The sequence below is a fragment of the Papilio machaon genome, chromosome 3, assembly GCF_912999745.1.
Source record: "Papilio machaon chromosome 3, ilPapMach1.1, whole genome shotgun sequence".
Lineage (NCBI taxonomy): Eukaryota > Metazoa > Arthropoda > Insecta > Lepidoptera > Papilionidae > Papilio > Papilio machaon.
This window is the reverse complement of record NC_059988.1, coordinates 6,225,743-6,253,498: the sequence shown is the minus strand read 5'-3', so window position 1 is coordinate 6,253,498 and position 27,756 is coordinate 6,225,743. Positions and strand designations below refer to the sequence as shown.

At 42.8% G+C, this 27,756-nt stretch overlaps 4 protein-coding genes across 4 annotated transcripts; 2 read left to right on the top strand and 2 right to left on the bottom strand.

The window, feature by feature from the left end:
• Nucleotides 1-3,682: 3,682 nt before the first annotated feature.
• On the top strand, nt 3,683-4,162 carry LOC123723555. Its single transcript, XM_045686624.1, has one exon. It carries the CDS (start codon nt 3,683-3,685, stop codon nt 4,160-4,162), a length of 480 nt encoding a protein of 159 aa, XP_045542580.1.
• An 8,508-nt stretch (nt 4,163-12,670) lies between these two features.
• On the top strand, nt 12,671-13,150 carry LOC123723554. Its single transcript, XM_045686623.1, has one exon. It carries the CDS (start codon nt 12,671-12,673, stop codon nt 13,148-13,150), a length of 480 nt encoding a protein of 159 aa, XP_045542579.1.
• Nucleotides 13,151-19,678: 6,528 nt separating this feature from the next.
• Nucleotides 19,679-24,281, bottom strand: LOC106720427 (AP-3 complex subunit mu-1). Its single transcript, XM_014515125.2, has 10 exons — nt 24,087-24,281; nt 23,878-23,965; nt 23,645-23,788; nt 23,224-23,283; nt 23,031-23,152; nt 22,427-22,586; nt 21,712-21,825; nt 21,140-21,329; nt 20,664-20,815; nt 19,679-20,278 (listed from the first exon to the last, which is right to left on the bottom strand). Exons 1-10 carry the CDS (start codon nt 24,119-24,121, stop codon nt 20,093-20,095), a joined length of 1,251 nt encoding a protein of 416 aa, XP_014370611.2. The 5' UTR covers nt 24,122-24,281; the 3' UTR covers nt 19,679-20,092.
• Nucleotides 24,282-26,361: 2,080 nt separating this feature from the next.
• Nucleotides 26,362-27,248, bottom strand: LOC106720447 (40S ribosomal protein S5). The gene is made up of 2 exons (XM_014515152.2): nt 27,152-27,248; nt 26,362-27,067 (listed from the first exon to the last, which is right to left on the bottom strand). Exon 2 carries the CDS (start codon nt 27,056-27,058, stop codon nt 26,399-26,401), a length of 660 nt encoding a protein of 219 aa, XP_014370638.1. The 5' UTR covers nt 27,059-27,067; nt 27,152-27,248; the 3' UTR covers nt 26,362-26,398.
• Between the last annotated feature and the right edge of the window lie 508 nt (nt 27,249-27,756).

Sequence of the window (27,756 nt, the reverse complement as noted above, 5' to 3'; positions counted from 1 at the left end):
GACGCGATCTGTCGCTGCCAGCCGTCGTTAGATCGATGGCCGGCAGCGAGCAGAGCTGGGCCGCAGTCGCCTCGTTTGCACGCGAGGTGATGGCGGCTAAGAGAGAAGCCCTGCGGGAACGCGAACGCGCCAGCGAAACGCTGCCGCCCCGCAGGGCCCCAGCGGGGGGCCGCCGGCGTACGAGGTACGCCGCGGCCCTTCAACCAATTTGAGGTGGCCACTCGCAGCAGGTCGGAGGATCTGCTGCGCCGAATGTGGCGGATGCCCTCTCTCGTGTGTTCCGAGGGAGGGCATCATAGGGTGATGGGAGGGGGTGTTACATCCAGCCCCTCCCTACACGTGTCGAGCCCCTACCAAGGGGCTCCCCTAGCCGGGTCGTGGATAAACTAACGTAGATGCCACGGCCCGGTCAGGCGAAGGAGAACACCGCGGGGTTTAGTGGGTATTCCGGTCGCCTTCTGCGGCCGGCGAGTCCCACACGAAACCGTCCCTGCAGCCCCCGCCGCACGGACGGCGAAGTACGTAAATGCATTCCCCGCGTCAACAAAAAAAAAACAAAAACACTTTGTAACCACGTCTTGTTCCTCCGAGTATCTTCTTCAGACTGATCGTCAGACTGACGTGCAAGGGTTTATATAAGCTCAAGTCATGTCCCCACCACGTTTGAGTCAATGTGTATATTATTATTTTTTTCTGAAAATACAACCTAATTAATATTAAGAATCTCCCACCAACCTACCATTAAGTATATAGGTATATGTGACTCTTTGTCCTCTCTAGGACGATCCTGTAAGAGTCAAATGTGAAAGTTTTGATTAACAAAATAATTAAAAAATAATAGCACTTACATGATGACAGTGGCGGGTTCCTTGCGGTTGAGGCAGAATTTGATTTTTTCACTTCACAACACAACACAACAAAAACACTTTAGGGGTGCTAGGGTCGGAAACCTCCACGTTGGGCCGCCGCTTGGATTGTTCTGGGACAAGTCCCGGGAGAATGGAAGCGGTTGGTCCGGTGCACCCTGGACGGCGGCAGATGGGTTCCTTTCCTCTACGGGGGGGAGGGAAGTCATCTGTCGCTGACCAATATCTGGCCAGCTGACCCATGGAGGGGTCGTGGGATGGCGGACCTCCAAGGTCCGCGGCGAGGCGCTCTTTTAAGAGCGCCCCGCGAGTTGCCGGGTCTGCCCAGTGCACGGTCCGACTCTGTTTTCAGAGTCGACTGGTGAACTGGTGCAGACTGGCGTCGTCGCCGGCTTAGTCGGCATGGGAGCGGTGTTCTTCCCATTGTCGGTCCTGTTGGACAGCGGTCTTCGGACGTAGTTTCGGCGGGAGTATTCCGCGGCGCGGCGGTTCCCCTGGGTGTGCTAACCCGCACTCAGGGGGATGTCCTTCGGGACAACGTCGGGCAACCTGTCCCGGTAAGACTGTGTCATTTGATCATGTCTAGCGGCGTCGCCGAGACAGGGGGCTTGCCTTCATTGACAGGCCCAAGACAAGGATCAGTCACTAAAAACCCGACAGCGAAGTCGTTAAAACCTGCGGATACCAGCGGACCTCCGCAGTATGTACGCCCAGTCTGGGTACAGGGGACTCTGCCTGTCTGGAGTATCCTTTCCCCCACACTCGTGGGAACTATATGGATACAGAACACAAAAAACACAACGACGACAATGGCAACGCACAAAGGATAGAAGAGACGCACAACGATGTGGAAGCAGTCGAAGGCGGGAACAGGGCCGCGGGTGTGGCCGTCCGGGAGTTGCGGGTATCGCTCTCTCGGTGCGACTCGCCCATGGTCCTGGAGAGGAGGCAGCTGTCCGATACGGACAGTGGCAGCTGCGCCTTAGAGGCAATCGGGGGTGAGGGCAGGCGCTCAAGATCGCGCTCCCCACCTAGCCGATTTTGGCGAAAGCGGTCGCTGACGCCGGAGGAGGGATCGGCAGGCGCCAGAACAACGGCGCCGCGAAAGAGAGGCCGCGGACGCCCCATAACAACGGGGGAGTACGCCGGCCTGGCCAGAGCAAAGGCGGAGCTCAACGCCCAACGGGAGCGGGAGCTAGAGCTGCAGGCGGAGGCGGAGCTGGCGGCGCAGGTCGCGGAGAGGAGCCGGGTGCTGCGAACCCGGGCCAGGGCGGCGATGCCCGAAGGCGGCGTCCGGCGAGCACTCCGCCGAAGACCTCGCCGGCACGGTCGAGGCGGCGCTGGACGTAATTGCCAGCGTCGCCAAGAAATCGGCCAAAATGAAGTGCCAGCACATCGCCAGCGTCCGCGAGGCAGTGGCGACCATTGGCGAGGCAGTGCGAGCTCTACGAACCCGCACCGAGTCGCAGGAGGTCGCCCACCTGCAGGCCGAGCTGGCTGCGATGAGGGCGGAACTAGAGGCGGTTAAGCGGCAGGCGGCCGCCCCCCCGCAGATGACCCGGGAGGAGATCCTATTCATGGTAGACTCCCGGATCGCGGGTATTGGCGACCGCCTGCTACCCGAGCCGAGATTGCGCCCCCCGCTGGCTGCGGACGCGCATAATGCCGCCGCCGCCGCCACCGCCACCGCAGGAGCGACTAGAACCCGCCGCGAGGTGAAGCGCGCTGCCCCCGCCCCGGCCGTAGAGCCGGTGCCCGCCCCGACCCCAGTCCCCGCTGCGACATATGCCGCGGCGGCGAAAAAGGGGAAGGGGAAGGGCAAGAAGAGCCTGGCGGCCCGCAAGCCAGAGCCGGCGCCCCCCGCTCCCCAGCCCCAACCCGAAGAGGCCTGGAACGTGGTGGCGCGGAAGGCGAAGGCCCCGAAGCCAGCGGCCCCGGCCCCCGCGGCGCCCGCCGCCTCCAAGAAGAGGAAGAGGGCCCCCCCGACGGCGACTGCGTGCCCCTAAAACGGCAGCAGTAGTCGTAACATTACCCGAGGGGTCCATGACGACCTACGAGGCCGTCTTGGATAGGGCCGAGAAGTCTGTCGACCTCTCGGCCTTGGGCATAGAGGGGCTCCGGTTCCGCACGGCGAGAACCGGCGGCCGAGTCTTGGAGGTGGCTGGCGCCGACAAGGGCCAAAAGGCCGATGAACTGGCGGCCAAGCTGCGGGCGACCATCGGCGATGTGGCCCGCGTCTCCCGGCCGGAGCTCTGCGCTGAGATACGCATCTCCGGTCTGGGTGATGCGGCCACCAGCCAGGCGGTGGCAGCGCAAGTAGCGAAGTTGGGGGGTTGCCCTCCCGAAGGTGTGAAGGTGGGCGCCATAAATCGCCCATCTGGCCGCCAGGGCACCGTGTGGGTGAAATGCCCTGTCCTGGCGGCCAAAAAGATCGTCGACACTGGCCGGTTCACGGTCGGCTGGTCGACGGTGAGGGCAACCCTCCTGGAGGCGCGGCCGCAGCGCTGCTACCGCTGCCTGGTCCCCGGCCATTTGGGGGTGCAGTGCGACTGCGGCGTCGACCGCAGCGCGCTGTGCTTCCGATGTGGCCAGCCGGGCCACAAGGCCGCGTCGTGCGAGGAGGAGCCCTCCTGCGCAATTTGTGCGTCGGAGGGCGTCGAGGCCGGTCATCGTCTGGGACACAAGAAGTGCCCAGCGATGAACCGGCCCCCCAATAGAGGCGGCAAGAAAAAGACAGGCGGGGGCAATCAGGGACCCCCCGCCTCGTCGTCTACAGCAGCCGCTGACACGGAGGCGATGGACACCGCCCAGTAATAATGGCCCCCAGTGTCTCGATCCTGCAGGCGAACGTCAACCACTGCGTCGCGGCTCAAGATTTATTGATACAGACCGCGGCGCAGTGGAAGATCGACGTAGTCATAGACGCTGAGCCGTACTACGTCCGCGCCCGTGATGATTGGGCGGGCGATCGCGACGACTCGGTGGCTATCTTCGCCTGGAGACGCACGGGCCCCACACCCTTCAAAAGTATAACAAAGGGTCGCGGTTGGGTTCTTGCGTCGCTGGGCGGCATTGCAGTGATCGGGGTGTACTTCGCGCCGAGCAGGAGTTTTGCCGACTTCGAGCGGATATGCTCGCCGAAGTCGGCGCTCTTGTGGCCGATGCACACCCCACCCCTGTTGTGGACGCCGGAGACTTCAACGCCAAATCGAGTGCGTGGGCGCCGTGCGTGGGCGTCCCAAGCCGGGGACACGGCCGAGCATACGCTGAACGCGCCACACTCACTGGCGCAATAGGACGCGATCTGTCGCTGCCAGCCGTCGTTAGATCGATGGCCGGCAGCGAGCAGAGCTGGGCCGCAGTCGCCTCGTTTGCACGCGAGGTGATGGCGGCTAAGAGAGAAGCCCTGCGGGAACGCGAACGCGCCAGCGAAACGCTGCCGCCCCGCAGGGCCCCAGCGGGGGGCCGCCGGCGTACGAGGTACGCCGCGGCCCTTCAACCAATTTGAGGTGGCCACTCGCAGCAGGTCGGAGGATCTGCTGCGCCGAATGTGGCGGATGCCCTCTCTCGTGTGTTCCGAGGGAGGGCATCATAGGGTGATGGGAGGGGGTGTTACATCCAGCCCCTCCCTACACGTGTCGAGCCCCTACCAAGGGGCTCCCCTAGCCGGGTCGTGGATAAACTAACGTAGATGCCACGGCCCGGTCAGGCGAAGGAGAACACCGCGGGGTTTAGTGGGTATTCCGGTCGCCTTCTGCGGCCGGCGAGTCCCACACGAAACCGTCCCTGCAGCCCCCGCCGCACGGACGGCGAAGTACGTAAATGCATTCCCCGCGTCAACAAAAAAAAAACAAAAACACTTTGTAACCACGTCTTGTTCCTCCGAGTATCTTCTTCAGACTGATCGTCAGACTGACGTGCAAGGGTTTATATAAGCTCAAGTCATGTCCCCACCACGTTTGAGTCAATGTGTATATTATTATTTTTTTCTGAAAATACAACCTAATTAATATTAAGAATCTCCCACCAACCTACCATTAAGTATATAGGTATATGTGACTCTTTGTCCTCTCTAGGACGATCCTGTAAGAGTCAAATGTGAAAGTTTTGATTAACAAAATAATTAAAAAATAATAGTACTTACATCCCTCCAATCCTAACAAAAGAACAAAACCATTCTGCATTACCAAATAGAGATAGAAAGCAACTTCTGTACTTAGCTACATTTAACACGCTCTCACTGCGAACGGAGGAGAGTCTAAAAGAATTAATCCTAGCACTTAAAGATATCAAATGGAACATAATCGGCCTTAGTGAAGTGAGGCGTCACGGAGACAAAATAGAGGAATACGAAAACTTCATTTTATACTCCAAAGGTGAAACACTAGGAAAACATGGAGTTGGATTTCTAATTCACAAAAATGTTAAAGAATATATAGACGAAATAATAGGAATAAACGAACGCATCGCGGTACTAAATCTAACATTTAACAATGTAAGTTGGTCGATAATACAAATCTACTCTCCTACAGAGCAAGCTAGTAAAGCGGAAATCGACGCATTTTACAACAAACCTAACAATACAATAAGAGAGAACACCCACAAAAATATTGTAGTTATGGGCGATTTTAACGCACAGATAGGAGAAAGAAAACCAGGGGAAAACCTTGTACTAGGACCTTACTGCTACGGGAAAAGAACACGAAATGGTAATAAACTCCTCGAACTAGCCTACGAACATAACTTAAAAATACTAAATACCCTATACAAAAACCGCAAGCATAACAGATGGACATGGATTTCACCCGGAGGAAACTATAAGAACGAAATCGATTACATCCTTACAAATCAAAGTAGACAATTTCAAGATTGCAGGGTTATCAGTAATATCAATTTCAACAGTAATCATCGAATAATCAGAGCTAACCTAAAACTGCAAATGCCTAAAAAGCAAAGACCATACAGAACAAAACTTAACATGAACTTAGACAACGCAACACATTGTGAACTAAAAAGGCGACTCCAAAAATTTACTGAACTGGTGTCAGGATACTCTACTCAAAACAAATACGATGCATTGTACGACATAATTAATTCCTCAATCAACAAAAGTAAACAAGCCCAAACAAGAGGTAACATTTCTGATCCATTGAAAGAACTTATGGATACAAGAGCAGGACTTTTGGCAGTAACAAACAAATCGAAAGACATAAGAAATGAAATAACGAAAATAAGCAAAGAGATTAGGAAAAGATTAAGAAATGAAAGGAAAAGGCATAGACTTAAACTATTCGAAACCTATATAGCCAGGACCGGCGGTATCAAATCGGCTTTAGGCAGCTTAGTGGATAAAAAGGAGTGGATATCAAAGTAAAAAATAAATCAGGAGACAACATAACTAGACGTCAAGACATACTTGAAGTAGCTACAAAATTCTACAAAGAATTGTATTCTAGCAAATCAACGGAAAATACAATCGACTTATCAGACGACAGTGTCATTCCGGAAATACTGCCAAGAGAGGTAGAAAAAGCCATAGAAAGTCAAAAACGAAATAAAGCCCCGGGACACGACAATATAACAAACGAATTTTTAATGACATACAAAGAAGATTTGGTGCCAATTTTAACTTTCCTATTTAACGACGTGTTGACAACAGAAACTATTCCAAAACAATGGCAAAATTCAACGATTGTCCTCATTCATAAAAAAGGTGACAAGAGCGACATATCTAACTACAGGCCAATAAGCTTGATGTCAAACATCTACAAAATCTTCTCTAAAATAATCCTGAATAGAATAACCAAAAAATTGGATGAAAACCAACCAATAGAGCAAGCTGGATTTAGAAGTGATTTTTCAACGCTAGATCATATCCATGTAATCAAACAAATAATAGAAAAAAGCAATGAATATGGCACCACCTTCTACTGCTGTTTCATTGACTACTGTAAAGCATTTGATTCACTAGAACATATAGCAATCTGGCAAACCCTAAACAACCAAGGCATTGACAAGAAATATATAAGAATAATTAAAAATATATATAACGACGGTTCCGCAAAAATCAAACTTGAGCGCTAAGGTCAAGACATCGCGATAAAAAGAGGGGTGCGACAAGGAGACCCGTTGTCGCCAAAACTCTTCTCGGCGGTCGTAGAAGAGATATTCCGCTCACTAGAATGGGAAAATTACGGACTAAACATAAACGGCAAAAACTTGACTCACTTAAGGTTCGCAGACGATTTGGTTATACTTTCTTCCTCCCCGACTGAATTAACCGAGATGATAAGAGACTTAGATAAAGCAAGCCGCAAAGTAAGATTAACTATGAATGCACTGAAAACAAAAGTAATGACAAATAGCTTAAAAGAACCTATTGTAGTAAACGACACAGAAATTGAATACGTTCAGGAATATACATACCTTGGTCAAATAATCACACCAACAGGTCTAAACTCTAAAGAGGTAGAAACAAGAATAGGTAAAGCCTGGAAGAGATATTGGTCGCTGAAAGAAGTCATGAAGAATAAAGAAATGAGCGTACAAATAAAACGAAAGCTCTACAACGCTTGTGTACTTCCCGTATTAACATACGGCTGCCAAACTTGGGCACCCACAAAAGAACACTATAGAAAACTACAAGTTTGTCAAAGATCAATGGAAAGAAGCATGTTAAACATTAAAAAAACTGACAAAATCAAAAGCACATATATCACAAAAACAACTGGACTAACGAATATCATCACAACAATAAAACGACTCAAATGGAGGTGGACTGGCCACACACTACGTGGAGCGGATAAATGGAGCAAAGTCATTAATTACTGGTATCCTAAAAACGGTAAAAGGAAACGCGGAAGACAACAGAAGAGGTGGGAAGACGAAATAAGAGCTACAGCTGGAAGGACGTGGTCTAGGAGGGCAAAAATAAGGGAAGAATGGAAGGGATTGGAGGAGGCCTGTGTCCACGGGGCAAACGGATAATATATATATTATGTAAATATAAATGTACAATAAATCAATTTAAATTAATGTCACGAATATTGTATCCGAATAAAGGCTATACTATTATTATTATTATTAGTACTTACATGATGACAGTGGCGGGTTCCTTGCGGTTGAGGCAGAATTTGATTTTTTCACTTCACAACACAACACTACAAAAACACTTTGTAGCCACGTCTTGTTCCTCCGAGTATCTTCTTCAGACTGATCGTCAGACTTACGTGCAAGGGTTTATATAAGCTCAAGTCATGTCCCCATTACGTTTGAGTCAATGTGTACATTATTATTTTTTTCTGTAAATACAACCTAATTAATATTAAGAATCTCCCACCAACCTACCATTATATATGTAACTCTCTGTCCTCTCTAGGACGATCCTGTAAGAGTCAAATGTGAAAGTTTTGATTAACAAAATAATTAAAAAATAATAGTACTTACATGATGACAGTGGCGGGTTCCTTGCGGTTGAGGCAGAATTTGATTTTTTCACTTCACAACACAACACTACAAAAACACTTTGTAGCCACGTCTTGTTCCTCCGAGTATCTTCTTCAGACTGATCGTCAGACTGACGTGCAAGGGTTTATATAAGCTCGAGTCATGTCCCCACCACGTTTGAGTTAATGTGTATATTACACGACTCTGCAAAAAAATTTTCGTTCTGTGTCCTAAAGTTTATACTATTATTTTCCAGTTAGTTATGCACAAAAACGAAAAGAAAATACCTTTTTTCGGTATGAAGTTTGCTTTTGTGATAGTTATAATAATTTTTTTCCGAAGTTATCGGAAGCAAAGGTTAAAGCTGGGGTTTTTGTTGGTCCGCAAATAAGACAGATTTTCGCTTAAGAAAAATTTCCAACGTTGCTGAATCGTACTCAAAAAGCAAGTTGGAACAGTTTTAAAGCAGTAGTTTCTGGATTTTTAGGAAATAATAAAGCTGAAAACTACGAAAAGTTGGTTGAGGATATGCTTACAAATTTTAAGGCCATTGGCTGCAGGATGTCATTAAAAGTACATATGCTGCATGCTCATTTGGATAAATTTAAAAACAATATGTGAGCCTATTCCGAAGAGCAAGTAGAACGTTTCCATCAGGACATCATGAATTTTGAACAACGCTATCAAGGCCAATACAATGAAAACATGATGGGCGACTATATTTGGGGTTTATTGCGAGAAAATAGCTATGAACATAAAAGAAAAAGTAAAAGTGTGCACTTTTAAGTTATTTTCCACTTTTCTGTAAGCTAATTTGATAGTAAAACTTAATAAAAATAATAAACATTTTTATTTCAATAGTTTTATTTTCAATCAAAAATTAAAATCCGAGATTTTTAAAAATTTCGTTCAATCAGTCTTCTAAGCACAAAAGCAAAGTTTTTCATGCCATTTTTTTTTCCGTCTAATGACGACCTAAACTACCGAAATTTAATGCTTTGCAATCAAAGTCAAATTTCATGTTGACCCGTGTTATTATTTTTTTCTGAAAATACAACCTAATTAATATTAAGAGTCTCCCACCAACCACCATTAGATATGTGACTCTTTGTCCTCTCTAGGACGATCCTGTAAGAGTCAAATGTGAAAGTTTTGATTAACAAAATAATTAAAAAAATAACAGTACTTACATGATAACAGTGGCGGGTTCCTTGCGGTTGAGGTAGACTTCACTTCACAACACTACAAAAACACTTTGTAGCCACGTCTTGTTCCTCCGAGTATCTTCTTCAGACTGATCGTCAGACTTACGTGCAAGGGTTTATATAAGCTCAAGTCATGTCCCCACCACGTTTGAGTCAATGTGTATATTTTTTTTTCTGAAAATACAACCTAATTAATATTAAGAATCTCCCACCAACCTACCATTATATATGTGACTCTTTGTCCTCTCTAGGACGATCCTGTAAGAGTCAAATGTGAAAGTTTTGATTAACAAAATAATTAAAAAATAATAGCACTTACATGATGACAGTGGCGGGTTCCTTGCGGTTGAGGCAGAATTTGATTTTTTCACTTCACAACACAACACAACAAAAACACTTTAGGGGTGCTAGGGTCGGAAACCTCCACGTTGGGCCGCCGCTTGGATTGTTCTGGGACAAGTCCCGGGAGAATGGAAGCGGTTGGTCCGGTGCACCCTGGACGGCGGCAGATGGGTTCCTTTCCTCTACGGGGGGGAGGGAAGTCATCTGTCGCTGACCAATATCTGGCCAGCTGACCCATGGAGGGGTCGTGGGATGGCGGACCTCCAAGGTCCGCGGCGAGGCGCTCTTTTAAGAGCGCCCCGCGAGTTGCCGGGTCTGCCCAGTGCACGGTCCGGCTCTGTTTTCAGAGTCGACTGGTGAACTGGTGCAGACTGGCGTCGTCGCCGGCTTAGTCGGCATGGGAGCGGTGTTCTTCCCATTGTCGGTCCTGTTGGACAGCGGTCTTCGGACGTAGTTTCGGCGGGAGTATTCCGCGGCGCGGCGGTTCCCCTGGGTGTGCTAACCCGCACTCAGGGGGATGTCCTTCGGGACAACGTCGGGCAACCTGTCCCGGTAAGACTGTGTCATTTGATCATGTCTAGCGGCGTCGCCGAGACAGGGGGCTTGCCTTCATTGACAGGCCCAAGACAAGGATCAGTCACTAAAAACCCGACAGCGAAGTCGTTAAAACCTGCGGATACCAGCGGACCTCCGCAGTATGTACGCCCAGTCTGGGTACAGGGGACTCTGCCTGTCTGGAGTATCCTTTCCCCCACACTCGTGGGAACTATATGGATACAGAACACAAAAAACACAACGACGACAATGGCAACGCACAAAGGATAGAAGAGACGCACAACGATGTGGAAGCAGTCGAAGGCGGGAACAGGGCCGCGGGTGTGGCCGTCCGGGAGTTGCGGGTATCGCTCTCTCGGTGCGACTCGCCCATGGTCCTGGAGAGGAGGCAGCTGTCCGATACGGACAGTGGCAGCTGCGCCTTAGAGGCAATCGGGGGTGAGGGCAGGCGCTCAAGATCGCGCTCCCCACCTAGCCGATTTTGGCGAAAGCGGTCGCTGACGCCGGAGGAGGGATCGGCAGGCGCCAGAACAACGGCGCCGCGAAAGAGAGGCCGCGGACGCCCCATAACAACGGGGGAGTACGCCGGCCTGGCCAGAGCAAAGGCGGAGCTCAACGCCCAACGGGAGCGGGAGCTAGAGCTGCAGGCGGAGGCGGAGCTGGCGGCGCAGGTCGCGGAGAGGAGCCGGGTGCTGCGAACCCGGGCCAGGGCGGCGATGCCCGAAGGCGGCGTCCGGCGAGCACTCCGCCGAAGACCTCGCCGGCACGGTCGAGGCGGCGCTGGACGTAATTGCCAGCGTCGCCAAGAAATCGGCCAAAATGAAGTGCCAGCACATCGCCAGCGTCCGCGAGGCAGTGGCGACCATTGGCGAGGCAGTGCGAGCTCTACGAACCCGCACCGAGTCGCAGGAGGTCGCCCACCTGCAGGCCGAGCTGGCTGCGATGAGGGCGGAACTAGAGGCGGTTAAGCGGCAGGCGGCCGCCCCCCCGCAGATGACCCGGGAGGAGATCCTATTCATGGTAGACTCCCGGATCGCGGGTATTGGCGACCGCCTGCTACCCGAGCCGAGATTGCGCCCCCCGCTGGCTGCGGACGCGCATAATGCCGCCGCCGCCGCCACCGCCACCGCAGGAGCGACTAGAACCCGCCGCGAGGTGAAGCGCGCTGCCCCCGCCCCGGCCGTAGAGCCGGTGCCCGCCCCGACCCCAGTCCCCGCTGCGACATATGCCGCGGCGGCGAAAAAGGGGAAGGGGAAGGGCAAGAAGAGCCTGGCGGCCCGCAAGCCAGAGCCGGCGCCCCCCGCTCCCCAGCCCCAACCCGAAGAGGCCTGGAACGTGGTGGCGCGGAAGGCGAAGGCCCCGAAGCCAGCGGCCCCGGCCCCCGCGGCGCCCGCCGCCTCCAAGAAGAGGAAGAGGGCCCCCCCGACGGCGACTGCGTGCCCCTAAAACGGCAGCAGTAGTCGTAACATTACCCGAGGGGTCCATGACGACCTACGAGGCCGTCTTGGATAGGGCCGAGAAGTCTGTCGACCTCTCGGCCTTGGGCATAGAGGGGCTCCGGTTCCGCACGGCGAGAACCGGCGGCCGAGTCTTGGAGGTGGCTGGCGCCGACAAGGGCCAAAAGGCCGATGAACTGGCGGCCAAGCTGCGGGCGACCATCGGCGATGTGGCCCGCGTCTCCCGGCCGGAGCTCTGCGCTGAGATACGCATCTCCGGTCTGGGTGATGCGGCCACCAGCCAGGCGGTGGCAGCGCAAGTAGCGAAGTTGGGGGGTTGCCCTCCCGAAGGTGTGAAGGTGGGCGCCATAAATCGCCCACCTGGCCGCCAGGGCACCGTGTGGGTGAAATGCCCTGTCCTGGCGGCCAAAAAGATCGTCGACACTGGCCGGTTCACGGTCGGCTGGTCGACGGTGAGGGCAACCCTCCTGGAGGCGCGGCCGCAGCGCTGCTACCGCTGCCTGGTCCCCGGCCATTTGGGGGTGCAGTGCGACTGCGGCGTCGACCGCAGCGCGCTGTGCTTCCGATGTGGCCAGCCGGGCCACAAGGCCGCGTCGTGCGAGGAGGAGCCCTCCTGCGCAATTTGTGCGTCGGAGGGCGTCGAGGCCGGTCATCGTCTGGGACACAAGAAGTGCCCAGCGATGAACCGGCCCCCCAATAGAGGCGGCAAGAAAAAGACAGGCGGGGGCAATCAGGGACCCCCCGCCTCGTCGTCTACAGCAGCCGCTGACACGGAGGCGATGGACACCGCCCAGTAATAATGGCCCCCAGTGTCTCGATCCTGCAGGCGAACGTCAACCACTGCGTCGCGGCTCAAGATTTATTGATACAGACCGCGGCGCAGTGGAAGATCGACGTAGTCATAGACGCTGAGCCGTACTACGTCCGCGCCCGTGATGATTGGGCGGGCGATCGCGACGACTCGGTGGCTATCGTCGCCTGGAGACGCACGGGCCCCACACCCTTCAAAAGTATAACAAAGGGTCGCGGTTGGGTTCTTGCGTCGCTGGGCGGCATTGCAGTGATCGGGGTGTACTTCGCGCCGAGCAGGAGTTTTGCCGACTTCGAGCGGATATGCTCGCCGAAGTCGGCGCTCTTGTGGCCGATGCACACCCCACCCCTGTTGTGGACGCCGGAGACTTCAACGCCAAATCGAGTGCGTGGGCGCCGTGCGTGGGCGTCCCAAGCCGTGGACACGGCCGAGCATACGCTGAACGCGCCACACTCACTGGCGCAATAGGACGCGATCTGTCGCTGCCAGCCGTCGTTAGATCGATGGCCGGCAGCGAGCAGAGCTGGGCCGCAGTCGCCTCGTTTGCACGCGAGGTGATGGCGGCTAAGAGAGAAGCCCTGCGGGAACGCGAACGCGCCAGCGAAACGCTGCCGCCCCGCAGGGCCCCAGCGGGGGGCCGCCGGCGTACGAGGTACGCCGCGGCCCTTCAACCAATTTGAGGTGGCCACTCGCAGCAGGTCGGAGGATCTGCTGCGCCGAATGTGGCGGATGCCCTCTCTCGTGTGTTCCGAGGGAGGGCATCATAGGGTGATGGGAGGGGGTGTTACATCCAGCCCCTCCCTACACGTGTCGAGCCCCTACCAAGGGGCTCCCCTAGCCGGGTCGTGGATAAACTAACGTAGATGCCACGGCCCGGTCAGGCGAAGGAGAACACCGCGGGGTTTAGTGGGTATTCCGGTCGCCTTCTGCGGCCGGCGAGTCCCACACGAAACCGTCCCTGCAGCCCCCGCGGCACGGACGGCGAAGTACGTAAATGCATTCCCCGCGTCAACAAAAAAAAAACAAAAACACTTTGTAACCACGTCTTGTTCCTCCGAGTATCTTCTTCAGACTGATCGTCAGACTGACGTGCAAGGGTTTATATAAGCTCAAGTCATGTCCCCACCACGTTTGAGTCAATGTGTATATTATTATTTTTTTCTGAAAATACAACCTAATTAATATTAAGAATCTCCCACCAACCTACCATTAAGTATATAGGTATATGTGACTCTTTGTCCTCTCTAGGACGATCCTGTAAGAGTCAAATGTGAAAGTTTTGATTAACAAAATAATTAAAAAATAATAGTACTTACATCCCTCCAATCCTAACAAAAGAACAAAACCATTCTGCATTACCAAATAGAGATAGAAAGCAACTTCTGTACTTAGCTACATTTAACACGCTCTCACTGCGAACGGAGGAGAGTCTAAAAGAATTAATCCTAGCACTTAAAGATATCAAATGGAACATAATCGGCCTTAGTGAAGTGAGGCGTCACGGAGACAAAATAGAGGAATACGAAAACTTCATTTTATACTCCAAAGGTGAAACACTAGGAAAACATGGAGTTGGATTTCTAATTCACAAAAATGTTAAAGAATATATAGACGAAATAATAGGAATAAACGAACGCATCGCGGTACTAAATCTAACATTTAACAATGTAAGTTGGTCGATAATACAAATCTACTCTCCTACAGAGCAAGCTAGTAAAGCGGAAATCGACGCATTTTACAACAAACCTAACAATACAATAAGAGAGAACACCCACAAAAATATTGTAGTTATGGGCGATTTTAACGCACAGATAGGAGAAAGAAAACCAGGGGAAAACCTTGTACTAGGACCTTACTGCTACGGGAAAAGAACACGAAATGGTAATAAACTCCTCGAACTAGCCTACGAACATAACTTAAAAATACTAAATACCCTATACAAAAACCGCAAGCATAACAGATGGACATGGATTTCACCCGGAGGAAACTATAAGAACGAAATCGATTACATCCTTACAAATCAAAGTAGACAATTTCAAGATTGCAGGGTTATCAGTAATATCAATTTCAACAGTAATCATCGAATAATCAGAGCTAACCTAAAACTGCAAATGCCTAAAAAGCAAAGACCATACAGAACAAAACTTAACATGAACTTAGACAACGCAACACATTGTGAACTAAAAAGGCGACTCCAAAAATTTACTGAACTGGTGTCAGGATACTCTACTCAAAACAAATACGATGCATTGTACGACATAATTAATTCCTCAATCAACAAAAGTAAACAAGCCCAAACAAGAGGTAACATTTCTGATCCATTGAAAGAACTTATGGATACAAGAGCAGGACTTTTGGCAGTAACAAACAAATCGAAAGACATAAGAAATGAAATAACGAAAATAAGCAAAGAGATTAGGAAAAGATTAAGAAATGAAAGGAAAAGGCATAGACTTAAACTATTCGAAACCTATATAGCCAGGACCGGCGGTATCAAATCGGCTTTAGGCAGCTTAGTGGATAAAAAGGAGTGGATATCAAAGTAAAAAATAAATCAGGAGACAACATAACTAGACGTCAAGACATACTTGAAGTAGCTACAAAATTCTACAAAGAATTGTATTCTAGCAAATCAACGGAAAATACAATCGACTTATCAGACGACAGTGTCATTCCGGAAATACTGCCAAGAGAGGTAGAAAAAGCCATAGAAAGTCAAAAACGAAATAAAGCCCCGGGACACGACAATATAACAAACGAATTTTTAATGACATACAAAGAAGATTTGGTGCCAATTTTAACTTTCCTATTTAACGACGTGTTGACAACAGAAACTATTCCAAAACAATGGCAAAATTCAACGATTGTCCTCATTCATAAAAAAGGTGACAAGAGCGACATATCTAACTACAGGCCAATAAGCTTGATGTCAAACATCTACAAAATCTTCTCTAAAATAATCCTGAATAGAATAACCAAAAAATTGGATGAAAACCAACCAATAGAGCAAGCTGGATTTAGAAGTGATTTTTCAACGCTAGATCATATCCATGTAATCAAACAAATAATAGAAAAAAGCAATGAATATGGCACCACCTTCTACTGCTGTTTCATTGACTACTGTAAAGCATTTGATTCACTAGAACATATAGCAATCTGGCAAACCCTAAACAACCAAGGCATTGACAAGAAATATATAAGAATAATTAAAAATATATATAACGACGGTTCCGCAAAAATCAAACTTGAGCGCTAAGGTCAAGACATCGCGATAAAAATAGGGGTGCGACAAGGAGACCCGTTGTCGCCAAAACTCTTCTCGGCGGTCCTAGAAGAGATATTCCGCTCACTAGAATGGGAAAATTACGGACTAAACATAAACGGCAAAAACTTGGCTCACTTAAGGTTCGCAGACGATTTGGTTATACTTTCTTCCTCCCCGACTGAATTAACCGAGATGATAAGAGACTTAGATAAAGCAAGCCGCAAAGTAAGATTAACTATGAATGCACTGAAAACAAAAGTAATGACAAATAGCTTAAAAGAACCTATTGTAGTAAACGACACAGAAATTGAATACGTTCAGGAATATACATACCTTGGTCAAATAATCACACCAACAGGTCTAAACTCTAAAGAGGTAGAAACAAGAATAGGTAAAGCCTGGAAGAGATATTGGTCGCTGAAAGAAGTCATGAAGAATAAAGAAATGAGCGTACAAATAAAACGAAAGCTCTACAACGCTTGTGTACTTCCCGTATTAACATACGGCTGCCAAACTTGGGCACCCACAAAAGAACACTATAGAAAACTACAAGTTTGTCAAAGATCAATGGAAAGAAGCATGTTAAACATTAAAAAAACTGACAAAATCAAAAGCACATATATCACAAAAACAACTGGACTAACGAATATCATCACAACAATAAAACGACTCAAATGGAGGTGGACTGGCCACACACTACGTGGAGCGGATAAATGGAGCAAAGTCATTAATTACTGGTATCCTAAAAACGGTAAAAGGAAACGCGGAAGACAACAGAAGAGGTGGGAAGACGAAATAAGAGCTACAGCTGGAAGGACGTGGTCTAGGAGGGCAAAAATAAGGGAAGAATGGAAGGGATTGGAGGAGGCCTGTGTCCACGGGGCAAACGGATAATATATATATTATGTAAATATAAATGTACAATAAATCAATTTAAATTAATGTCACGAATATTGTATCCGAATAAAGGCTATACTATTATTATTATTATTAGTACTTACATGATGACAGTGGCGGGTTCCTTGCGGTTGAGGCAGAATTTGATTTTTTCACTTCACAACACAACACTACAAAAACACTTTGTAGCCACGTCTTGTTCCTCCGAGTATCTTCTTCAGACTGATCGTCAGACTTACGTGCAAGGGTTTATATAAGCTCAAGTCATGTCCCCATTACGTTTGAGTCAATGTGTATATTTTTTTTTTTCTGTAAATACAACCTAATTAATATTAAGAATCTCCCACCAACCTACCATTATATATGTGACTCTCTGTCCTCTCTAGGACGATCCTGTAAGAGTCAAATGTGAAAGTTTTGATTAACAAAATAATTAAAAAATAATAGTACTTACATGATGACAGTGGCGGGTTCCTTGCGGTTGAGGCAGAATTTGATTTTTTCACTTCACAACACAACACTACAAAAACACTTTGTAGCCACGTCTTGTTCCTCCGAGTATCTTCTTCAGACTGATCGTCAGACTGACGTGCAAGGGTTTATATAAGCTCAAGTCATGTCCCCACCACGTTTGAGTCAATGTGTATATTATTATTTTTTTTCTGAAAATACAACCTAATTAATATTAAGAATCTCCCACCAACCTACCATTAAGTATATAGGTATATGTGACTCTTTGTCCTCTCTAGGACGATCCTGTAAGAGTCAAATGTGAAAGTTTTGATTAACAAAATAATTAAAAAATAATAGTACTTACATGATGACAGTGGCGGGTTCCTTGCGGTTGAGGCAGAATTTGATTTTTTCACTTCACAACACAACACTACAAAAACACTTTGTAGCCACGTCTTGTTCCTCCGAGTATCTTCTTCAGACTGATCGTCAGACTGACGTGCAAGGGTTTATATAAGCTCAAGTCATGTCCCCACCACGTTTGAGTCAATGTGTATATTATTATTTTTTTCTGAAAATACAACCTAATTAATATTAAGAATCTCCCACCAACCTACCATTAAGTATATATGTGACTCTTTGTCCTCTCTAGGACGATCCTGTAAGAGTCAAATGTGAAAGTTTTGATTAACAAAATAATTAAAAAATAATAGTACTTACATGATGACAGTGGCGGGTTCCTTGCGGTTGAGGCAGAATTTGATTTTTTCACTTCACAACACAACTCTACAAAAACACTTTGTAGCCACGTCTTTTTTCTACTAAACCAAACCAAACTTTTTTCTACTACCCTACAAATTCTCCTATATCTTACATAATAAACTTTTTTCTACTACCCTATAATTACATAATAAACTTTTTTCTTCTACCCTACAAATTCTCCTATACCTTACATAATAAACTTTTTTCTACTACCCTACAATTACATAATAAACTTTTTTGTACTACCCTACAAATTCTCCTATACCTTATATAATAAACTTTTTTCTACTACCCTACAAATTCTCCTATACACTACATAATAAACTTTTTTCTACTACCCTACAAATTTTCCTATGCCTTACATAATAAACTTTTTTCTACTACCCTTCAATTACATAATAACCTTTTTTCTACTACCCTTCAATTACATAATAAACTTTTTTCTACTACCCTACAAATTCTCCTATACCTAATATAATGAACTTTTTTCTACTACCCTACATTTACATAAGAAACTTTTTTCTACTACCCTACAATTACATAATAAACTTTTTTCTACTACCCTACAATTACATAATAAACTTTTTTCTACTACCCTACAAATTCTCCTATATCTTACATAATAAACTTTTTTCTACTACCCTACAAATTCTCCTATACACTACATAATAAACTTTTTTCTACTACCCTACAATTACATAATAAACTTTTTTTTAATACCCTACAAATTCTCCTATACCTTACATAATAAACTTTTATCTACTACCCTACAAATTCTCCTATACACTACATAATAAACTTTTTTCTACTACCCTACAATTACATAATAAACCTTTTTTTAATACCCTACAAATTCTCCTATACCTTACATAATAAACTTTTATCTACTACCCTACAAATTCTCCTATACCTAACATAATAATTTTTTTCTACTACCCTACAAATTCTCCTATACCTAACATAATAATTTTTTTCTACTACCCTACAAATTCTCCTATACCTAACATAATAATTTTTTTTCTACTACCCTACAAATTCTCCTATACCTTACATAATAAACCTAACAACTCACCACCCCTAACAACCGCAACCATCAGCGCCAAAATGCAAAAATAAATGCAATGCCTTTGTTGTCTTCGCCTTTATTGCATAACTTACTAATGTGCACAAATCAATTAGTTTCATATTTTTCAGTCGTGCCGAAGGAAAAGAGTTTATTCAAAATAAAACAATTGAAAATAAGATGTGTTTTATTTAAAATAACAAATAACATATTTTCTTGCTTTATAAAAGCTTTTGTATAAATTAATTTAAAGAATTTAAAACTTATAATTACAGTATTACTACCAAAATTCCAATAATTAAGAATATTAACATTAAACTTTAGATATATGAAATATAAGTATCTAATCCGGATCATAAAAGTGTAGCAAAAAAAAATCCTTCGAAGTCCTTTCTGTTAGGGTGAAGTACAGAAAATTTGCTTCTATCCAAAAATATATATATATTTCAGAGTTCATTTAAAAAACCTGATATTTATTAGTGTATTAAGAAATACAACTTAAATTATTTTATCACGATTTTAATTAAAGTCAGATTCCATAAAATTAAAGTCTAGGCTTACAAAAAAAAAACGTTTTAATATATAAGATATAGTAAGTTTTTAAACAATATGCTGGTACAATGATAAACCAAATAATGTATTTCGTATGTCACATGATGACAATATTTATAGCATAATGATATTTTAATCTGTTTCGAACACGAGTTGGCAGCAAGAGAATAAACAACAATCACCTCTATACTGGACAGGCTATGACCCGTGGTATTTTGTGCCTCTTTGATTTTCTCCGTTTTGGTAACAGTTTTAGAAATTCAAACTAATATTAGAAACAGAATTAATAACACCAACTGGCTCTTAAATCTGAACTACGCGAAAGCCTGACCTATCCAGAGGATATTTATAGAGGTCAGTAATAAGTGGAATTGTGACTTGATTTAAAAATTCACAGGCCATCGCCATTATTTTCCAATCACATTCTCACATGAAACTTGCCCGCTTTTGTGATATATTTGACACCTTTGAATGGCTTGTATTTAGCTCCATACATATCGAGTCTGCTAACTCTGAGTCCGCTCACAGCTAGTTGAGGAATTGTGAAATGCACATTTATGCTTGGATTTGCACCTGACGTGTCCGCCCCCGCTGCTACAGATACCTACAAAAAAATATTGATAACAAAAAAATCTCTTTCAATTTAAATTTTCAACAAATTTGTTATTAATTAATAATTTTCAGAAACAAAAAAGTTACTTAAGTTGAGTAATAATTACGTAATACGTAAGTTAATTTTAAACGGTATCAAATATTAAAAAAAATCATTTCAATATTGAAGACAACGCCATCTATTTTACGTAAAAAAAAGTTTGTATAATTTTAGTAACTTTTAATAACTCTACTTAATGATTATATTAAAAATACCAAGACTACAAAAGTACTGATTGAAAGTAAATGTATTTTGTGTTTCCTGTAATTAAAAAATAACCTTTTAATATTTAACTCCTTTTATCTATTAAAATTAGTCATATCCTATGAATACTTACAGATCCTCTGATATTTGGTAGTTTGGGAAGTTCAATCTTTCCTATATCCCATAAAAGTACTTTACTGACTGGATCGTATGAGTATTTTCCTTGATTGGCTGTCAGAGAGCAATTCAACACACATTTAGGCATACAAATTTCTAACGCTACGTCTGGAAATAAATAAAAAAACGTTAAAAACAAATACCATGAATTATTCCTGTATTTTAAAATATAGCCAACAAAATTTGTTGTACCAATGGCCACACGACATAGAAGTAGGAGAACATAGGAAGGGAAAATATCCTATTTCTCTGTCCATCCTCTGTCAATTAAAAGTAGGCAACACATCAGCAATTGCTGATGTCTATTGCTGATGACTACTTGGTTGTTTCCTTACATCTCAAGTCTTACACTGTCTAGATTGTTATAATATTAAAAAAATTAGGTTTTAATGAAACAGACACTTATTTTTCATTGGTCAGTTGTATACTTACTTTCTAATGTCCGTCCCATAGTTTGCTTTGGTCCAACAGTCAAGTCTAACCTGCCTTGATCACCGTTTGAACGTAAAGTAAGATTATGCCGGACGTAAATAGGAATGGCTACGACACTTTGTGATCCAATATGGTAGGACATCAATCTAAAGTTACCATCGGGCGGAATGAAAGATAATATTCTTTCCGACTGAAATAATTAACCACATTATACTGAGACGATTTTTTTTTTTCTTTAAGTAATACAAATACAGTGTAGAGTTTAATATTAGTACAATGTAGTCAATATAATTTATCCTTACAGTTTTAATATTGCATAATTAAAAGTTGATTACTTTAGATGTATTTGAATTTGATTTATAGACGAGTTTGTGATAATTTTATTGTTCTTTTAGTTTACTTGCAACATTTAGTATTTTAAAGCTTTTTTATTTATTCATTGTTATACTCTCTGCAAACATTATGTCTCTTGGAATGTATCAAAATGATAAATACATTATGTTTTGAGACTGGATTAAGCATTCCTGCTAGCAATATCTTAAGTTACAAGCATTGAAAGGAGTTAAACTTACCTCCCATCGTTTGAACCTCACACAAGGATGGAATGAAACATCATCAAATAACCTCGGATTTACAAATGTTAATGTCAGATCTGGCATACCACTTAATTTGATGCAGCAGTCAATCTTGAAATCAAAAAAATATTATTATTTAAGACAAGAATTTACTTTATTTAATACTAGCTTTTTCCCGCGACTCCGTCCGCGCGGAATAAAAAAAAAAGAAAACGGGGTAAAAATTATCCTATGTCCGTTTCCTGGTTCTAAGCTACCTGCCCACCAATTTTCAGTCAAATCGATTCAGCCGTTCTTGAGTTATAAATGGTGTAACTAACACGACTTTCTTTTATATATATAGATAGATTTAAGGTAAGGCTTGAAATAATAAATGTGAAAAAAACTATATAAAATTAATTAAATGATATCCAAATAGAACATGTCCAATGCTACAATTTTCACAAACTAAAATAACTGGAAGGCGAGTTGGTGTTGAATGTGTTAAACATTGTGGACCCTTGTTTCTTTTCTAGCTACTATACAAGTATCTTGATAATTTCTTGTTTTGTTGTAATTTATTTATCAAATATCTTGGCGGCATAGAACATCATATGAGTTGCTGGGATACTATATAAGCTGCAGCGGATGGCCCGAGAGATACGGGGGAGGTCATAGCTGGCCTGTATTTATCAAATGAGTAAAGTTTATCATGATTTATAAAAATACTTACATATCCTTGTATTTCTGCTGAAACTGTTACACCACTTTTATCTATAATCGCATCAACTTCTTCAACAACATCAAAGTATGCTTCATTATTTGCATATTTCACACCAGAACGACGCCAAGGCACATTTGATAACTGACCGGATGGTAATATAGATGACACACTGTAATGTTTGAAAAATTTTAATTGATGTCATTGCATACAGATGTATATAATCTAACTGATCGCTCCAACATTTTTTTGATTTGATGAACTACACATAACCAGAAAAGTTTGTGATCACTACTAAATATTTTTTTAATCTTTGTTAAGTGAGATGGTTGTCTTAATTTTGACAAAATATAAACAAATTTTTCTTAATATAAAAAAGAAAATCAAGATATTAAAAATACATATCAACTTTTGCTAGTGATCGCAAACTATTTTAATTATGTATATGTTTATGATAGATTGTGTTTTCAAAAATGGTAAAACAGACTATGTTTGTGCAAATTTATTTGTGATGACTATCAAATAGTTTATGCCTCTAATAATCTTACTAATATTATAAATGCGAATGTTTGGATGTATGGATGGATGTTTGTTTTGAAGCACATTAGAAACTTACTTTGATTTTCCTGTAACTGTGTTTGCTATAGTTCTTAAAATATTTGGTGGTTTAATCAATTCTTTGAGTATATTGCTCTCAGTAGCCAATGGAAAACCATTATCCAACATTTCATCCAACAACTAAAAAAAAAACCGTTAAAACAATTCTCTACTCTATTATAACACACAAAATGTAAACACAAACTTTGTACCTCATAAACAACCACATAATTTTCTTTAATGATTGTCTCTGTACAATCTGAAAAGTAATCCTGAAAGAAAAAAGACAAAATCAACATGATTTATCTTTTTTACATGATTTTTTATAACATGTGATGGAAGTTGTATGAATAGTTTTTTATAATAAGAGAGAAGATAAAGAGTAAGCAGTTATTGATGGTCAGTTACCAGTGTTTTCTATAAACACCCACAAAAATCTTTACATAGGTGCCTTCCTTTATATAAAATCACATTCTCGTAATATGTTGTTGAGACCACAGTTTAGGAATGTCTCGGTCAAGTCAATAACAAGCAACAAATTTGATTTTATTTTTACTTATTAAAAATTTTTTTACATTTCTAAGATAAAATATAAAAACCTAACAAGTATTGTTTGCATTAAAGTTTAATTACCTGGAAAGTATCAACAACTCTGTGTAGAAATTCTATAACAAAGAGAGGGGCAACTTCCTGCTTGCTGACTGCAACAAGAGCTACGCCGCCTCTTTGTATGGATATTAAATAGTGATGAGGTGCTGCTAAAACTGGTGGCACATCCTGAAAGACATATTTTAACTTGTAAGACTCTTTGAATGTGGGTTTATACTTTTTTTTAACAAGATATTAAGTCTAAAATTGTAACATACATTAGGAGAAGCTCGCTGAGCTTCTAAATAATAGTCACAGACTGATCTTGGTATAACACTTCGCCAGTGTTTCTCAAGAAACACATCCCTGAAATCAAAATCATTTCATAAACAAAATCTCGTTTAATTTTTTTGAATAATTTTTAATCACATTCACGAAAATTAAATATGTAAATAAATAAGACGACGTGTAAGATACAATCATTTACCCAGATGGATTTATTATAAACAAGCTGTGTATCATTTTGCAGACACTGTACTATATATGTTTTTTAATTTCCTAATAAATGTGTACTTTAAACGAAAATATCTAAACACATATTATGCCGGAAAAAATCGTAAAATCCGACAAGAATCTTTTCTCAAGGCAGCTTTTTTTTTATTAACACTTGACAGGTAAAGGGAAGGGGCCGCGGCAGTTTTAGAGTTACCAGTTTACCAGTAAGCAAAAATTACAACTTCTACCGAAATTCTTCACGTTGAGTACAAAAACCAAACTATGAGCACAACGTTATGTTACTATAACAAAATGCGTTGTGAAAATTAGGGACTATTTTGCTTTCAGCGCTTACGTAGGCTAAACTATAGGAACTGAATCAAAATGATGAAAGGTTGTAGCTCTCAAATTGTAGCTCTTTAAAATAAAAGTCGGTGATAGCATATACCTGTCTTATAGTTGTCTCATAGTAATTATTTTTTTCTTTAGAAACATCAATTAAATTTATGCCCTATTTCCGACGCTGTTATTCGAGTTCAATATTACCCCTTATGTAAATAAATATGATTATTATCAAGAAAATTTAATGTAGATTATACTTGCCCTTGAAACTATATTATTCTGTCTAATAGTTTAGAAGATATCAAAAGAATAAAATTACGCAGAAACAAAAAATGCTACATTGCGTTACAATGAAAAGCACAATTATGCTTTCTGAACTTACGTAGGTCAAACTATATGACCTACATAAAAATGATGTATCTGTAGATATGTAAATGGAGTAATTGTAGGTCCTTAAATTTTCTAAATAAAAGTCCTTGGTGGCATATAAGTATCATCTATAGATGTCTCACAATAACCATGTTATTGTGAACAAAAGTCGTTTAAAATGGACACGAAAAACCGTCGTAAGCTTACGTCGCTATTATATTATATTCGATATGAATCCTTATCGAAATAAATATGTTTGAAGGCTGAAGAATTAAATGCAGATTATATTAGCCTTTCAAACTATATAATTCTGACCAATAGTTTGCACGATATCAAATGATTAAAAACTACGCGCATTCGAAAAATGCTACTGCGGCGCGCGGCTGCAAAAGGCACGCTAGTATGTATTCGTTCGTTAATTTTCAATTAGTATACCGATTTTGATAATAATTTTTTTGTTAAAAGGTTATCTGCTGCATTTTAAATTATTTTTTAATTGAAGTATACACATATTAAAAAGGAAAGACCTTTTCTTTATTAATTTGTCTTATTTCCGTCCTCTTACGTATTAAGGAAATTTCTAATCGAACTTCTAACTACAAAAATAGAGAAAAAAATAAATTTTTAAGAAAAAAGAAAGGCTTCATAAAAAAACAATTTCAAACAAATTGCACTAAAAAGTAACAAAATATTGTCGTGAAAACCCTCTAAAGTAAGAAAGTTCTCTTAGGCCGATACCGATTTGAAATAACAATAATTATGCAATATAGACATGTTACAAGAAAGAAGGTTTCAAGACATTATTTTGTTATTTTTAGTGCATTTTGTTTGAGATTGTTTTTATCATGAAACTTTATTAATTAACCAGCTGTTACCGATAAAAAGTTATTAATGTATATCACCAAGGTGAAAAGATGTACTCTCTTTTCTTCAAAGTGACACATTTTGTCCATCTCTAACATCTGTTGTACGAATGGACCGGCTTGCCCATTGCAATACCATGACCACACAGACGACAGGCATGTATAGCAATTTCGCGTTTCGTCTGACGATTGTGGTGCTGAAGGCCTCATTTTAGTCTTGTATCCCTTCTCACCTTTTTCTTATGAGGAAAGGATAGGCAGAGGATGGGGATTTGATAGAAGAGGTGACACGTAGGAAGAGGAAATATTCTCTTTTTGTGCATCTTCTCCTCAGTCAATTAAAGGTACTCTATAAATCGATGGCTTCTATGAGTAAGGGCCATTATGCAAATTGACTGCTTTTCAGAAGCTATCAAGTTTCTTGTCCGGATAGGCCCTTTAACTTCAGCAAAATAAAATTTACACCTGTAAATGTGTATTTTGTATGGTGCATGTTGTTAACTGAACTAAAAGCTTTTAAAACAAAAAAGAAAAATTGTCAATTTGTAACGTTGGCCCATATAGGACTCATTGAAAGATTCTCGTTTAATTTAAAATTTTAAATAAAACCTTTAAGTTTGAACTACTTCATTATTTTCAAATACAAATTAGAATTGTTAATAATGACAGAAAAAGATTGAATTAAAAGCCAAATATATTTTAAAATTTTATTGACCAATCCTTATGAAACTTAACGGTTGGATTTAGCAACACGCTCCAACTCATCCTTCTTTTTGATGGCATAAGAGTTTGATGAACCCTTTGCAGCATTGATAAGTTCATCAGCTACACATTCTGCAATGGTTTTGATATTTCTGAATGCGGCTTCACGCGCTCCCGTGCACAGCAACCAGATAGCCTGGTTCACACGACGAAGGGGCGAAACGTCGACAGCCTGACGACGGACGGTACCAGCGCGACCAATCCTAGTAGAATCTTCACGAGGTCCTGAGTTAATAATAGCGGTAACCAGTACCTGCAGGGGATTCTCTCCAGTCAAAAGGTGGATAATTTCAAAAGCGTGCTTTACTATACGAACTGCCATTAATTTCTTGCCATTGTTACGGCCGTGCATCATCAGAGAGTTTGTAAGACGCTCTACAATCGGGCATTGAGCTTTACGGAATCGCTTGTGAGCATACCTGCCAGCAGAGTGAGGCAGAAATTTGGCGTACTTTTCTTTAACAGATATGTAATCCTGGAGAGACATATCGGAAACCTGAACATCATAGCAGCTCCATCGTCCGAAAAGTTTGATTTCGGGAATGTCAGCCGGCTGGGGCAATGGCATGCTTTCCACAGCCATGCTGCCAACGTCCATGTTATCGTCGTTCCAGTTTTCTTCGGTCATATTTAGCGCCTAAAACAATGACAATTACTTTTTATACAATGTTTATTAATTTTTATTGATAAACACCACTAATTTAAGTGAATTCAAACCTACTTTTTGGCTAAACAGAAATTATAACCTCGTGTTGTCAAAAGTACACGGGAAAAAGGAAGTAGTTCGCATTACGAAGACATAGGAAAATTTTCGTTGGCAACACCTTTGAATGTTACCATACTTGAGCTTGACCATAATGGAAACAAAATACTTCATAACCTGAATTTACTACTAGTGGAATCTATACAATTTTATTAAAATTGAAACAATAATTTTCGATAAGCGAAAAGTAAATGAAAAATTAGTAAAATAATCATTGAATAAAAAAATTTGTCCCGGAAATAATGATTTTTGTCAAAAATATTAATGCTTAAAAAGTTTTGACTTTTATAAAATAAGGCCGATCAATTATTTTCACACATATAAATAATGTTAAAAACATTAACACAGCGCCATTTGGCCAATGCTCATTTTTTTTAAAGTCGCCAAACTGCACAGCAGTTTGAAGGCGACAGACACTCATTAACTTATACTTAACCTACTTTTTCTTATATTTTCAACTGAACAGTCCAAAAGTTACAATTAATGAGATGCTTCCAAATAAACATTTTACAACATTTACTCCCCTTTTAAGTAGTGCAACGGCCCACAGGTTATTTTCAATA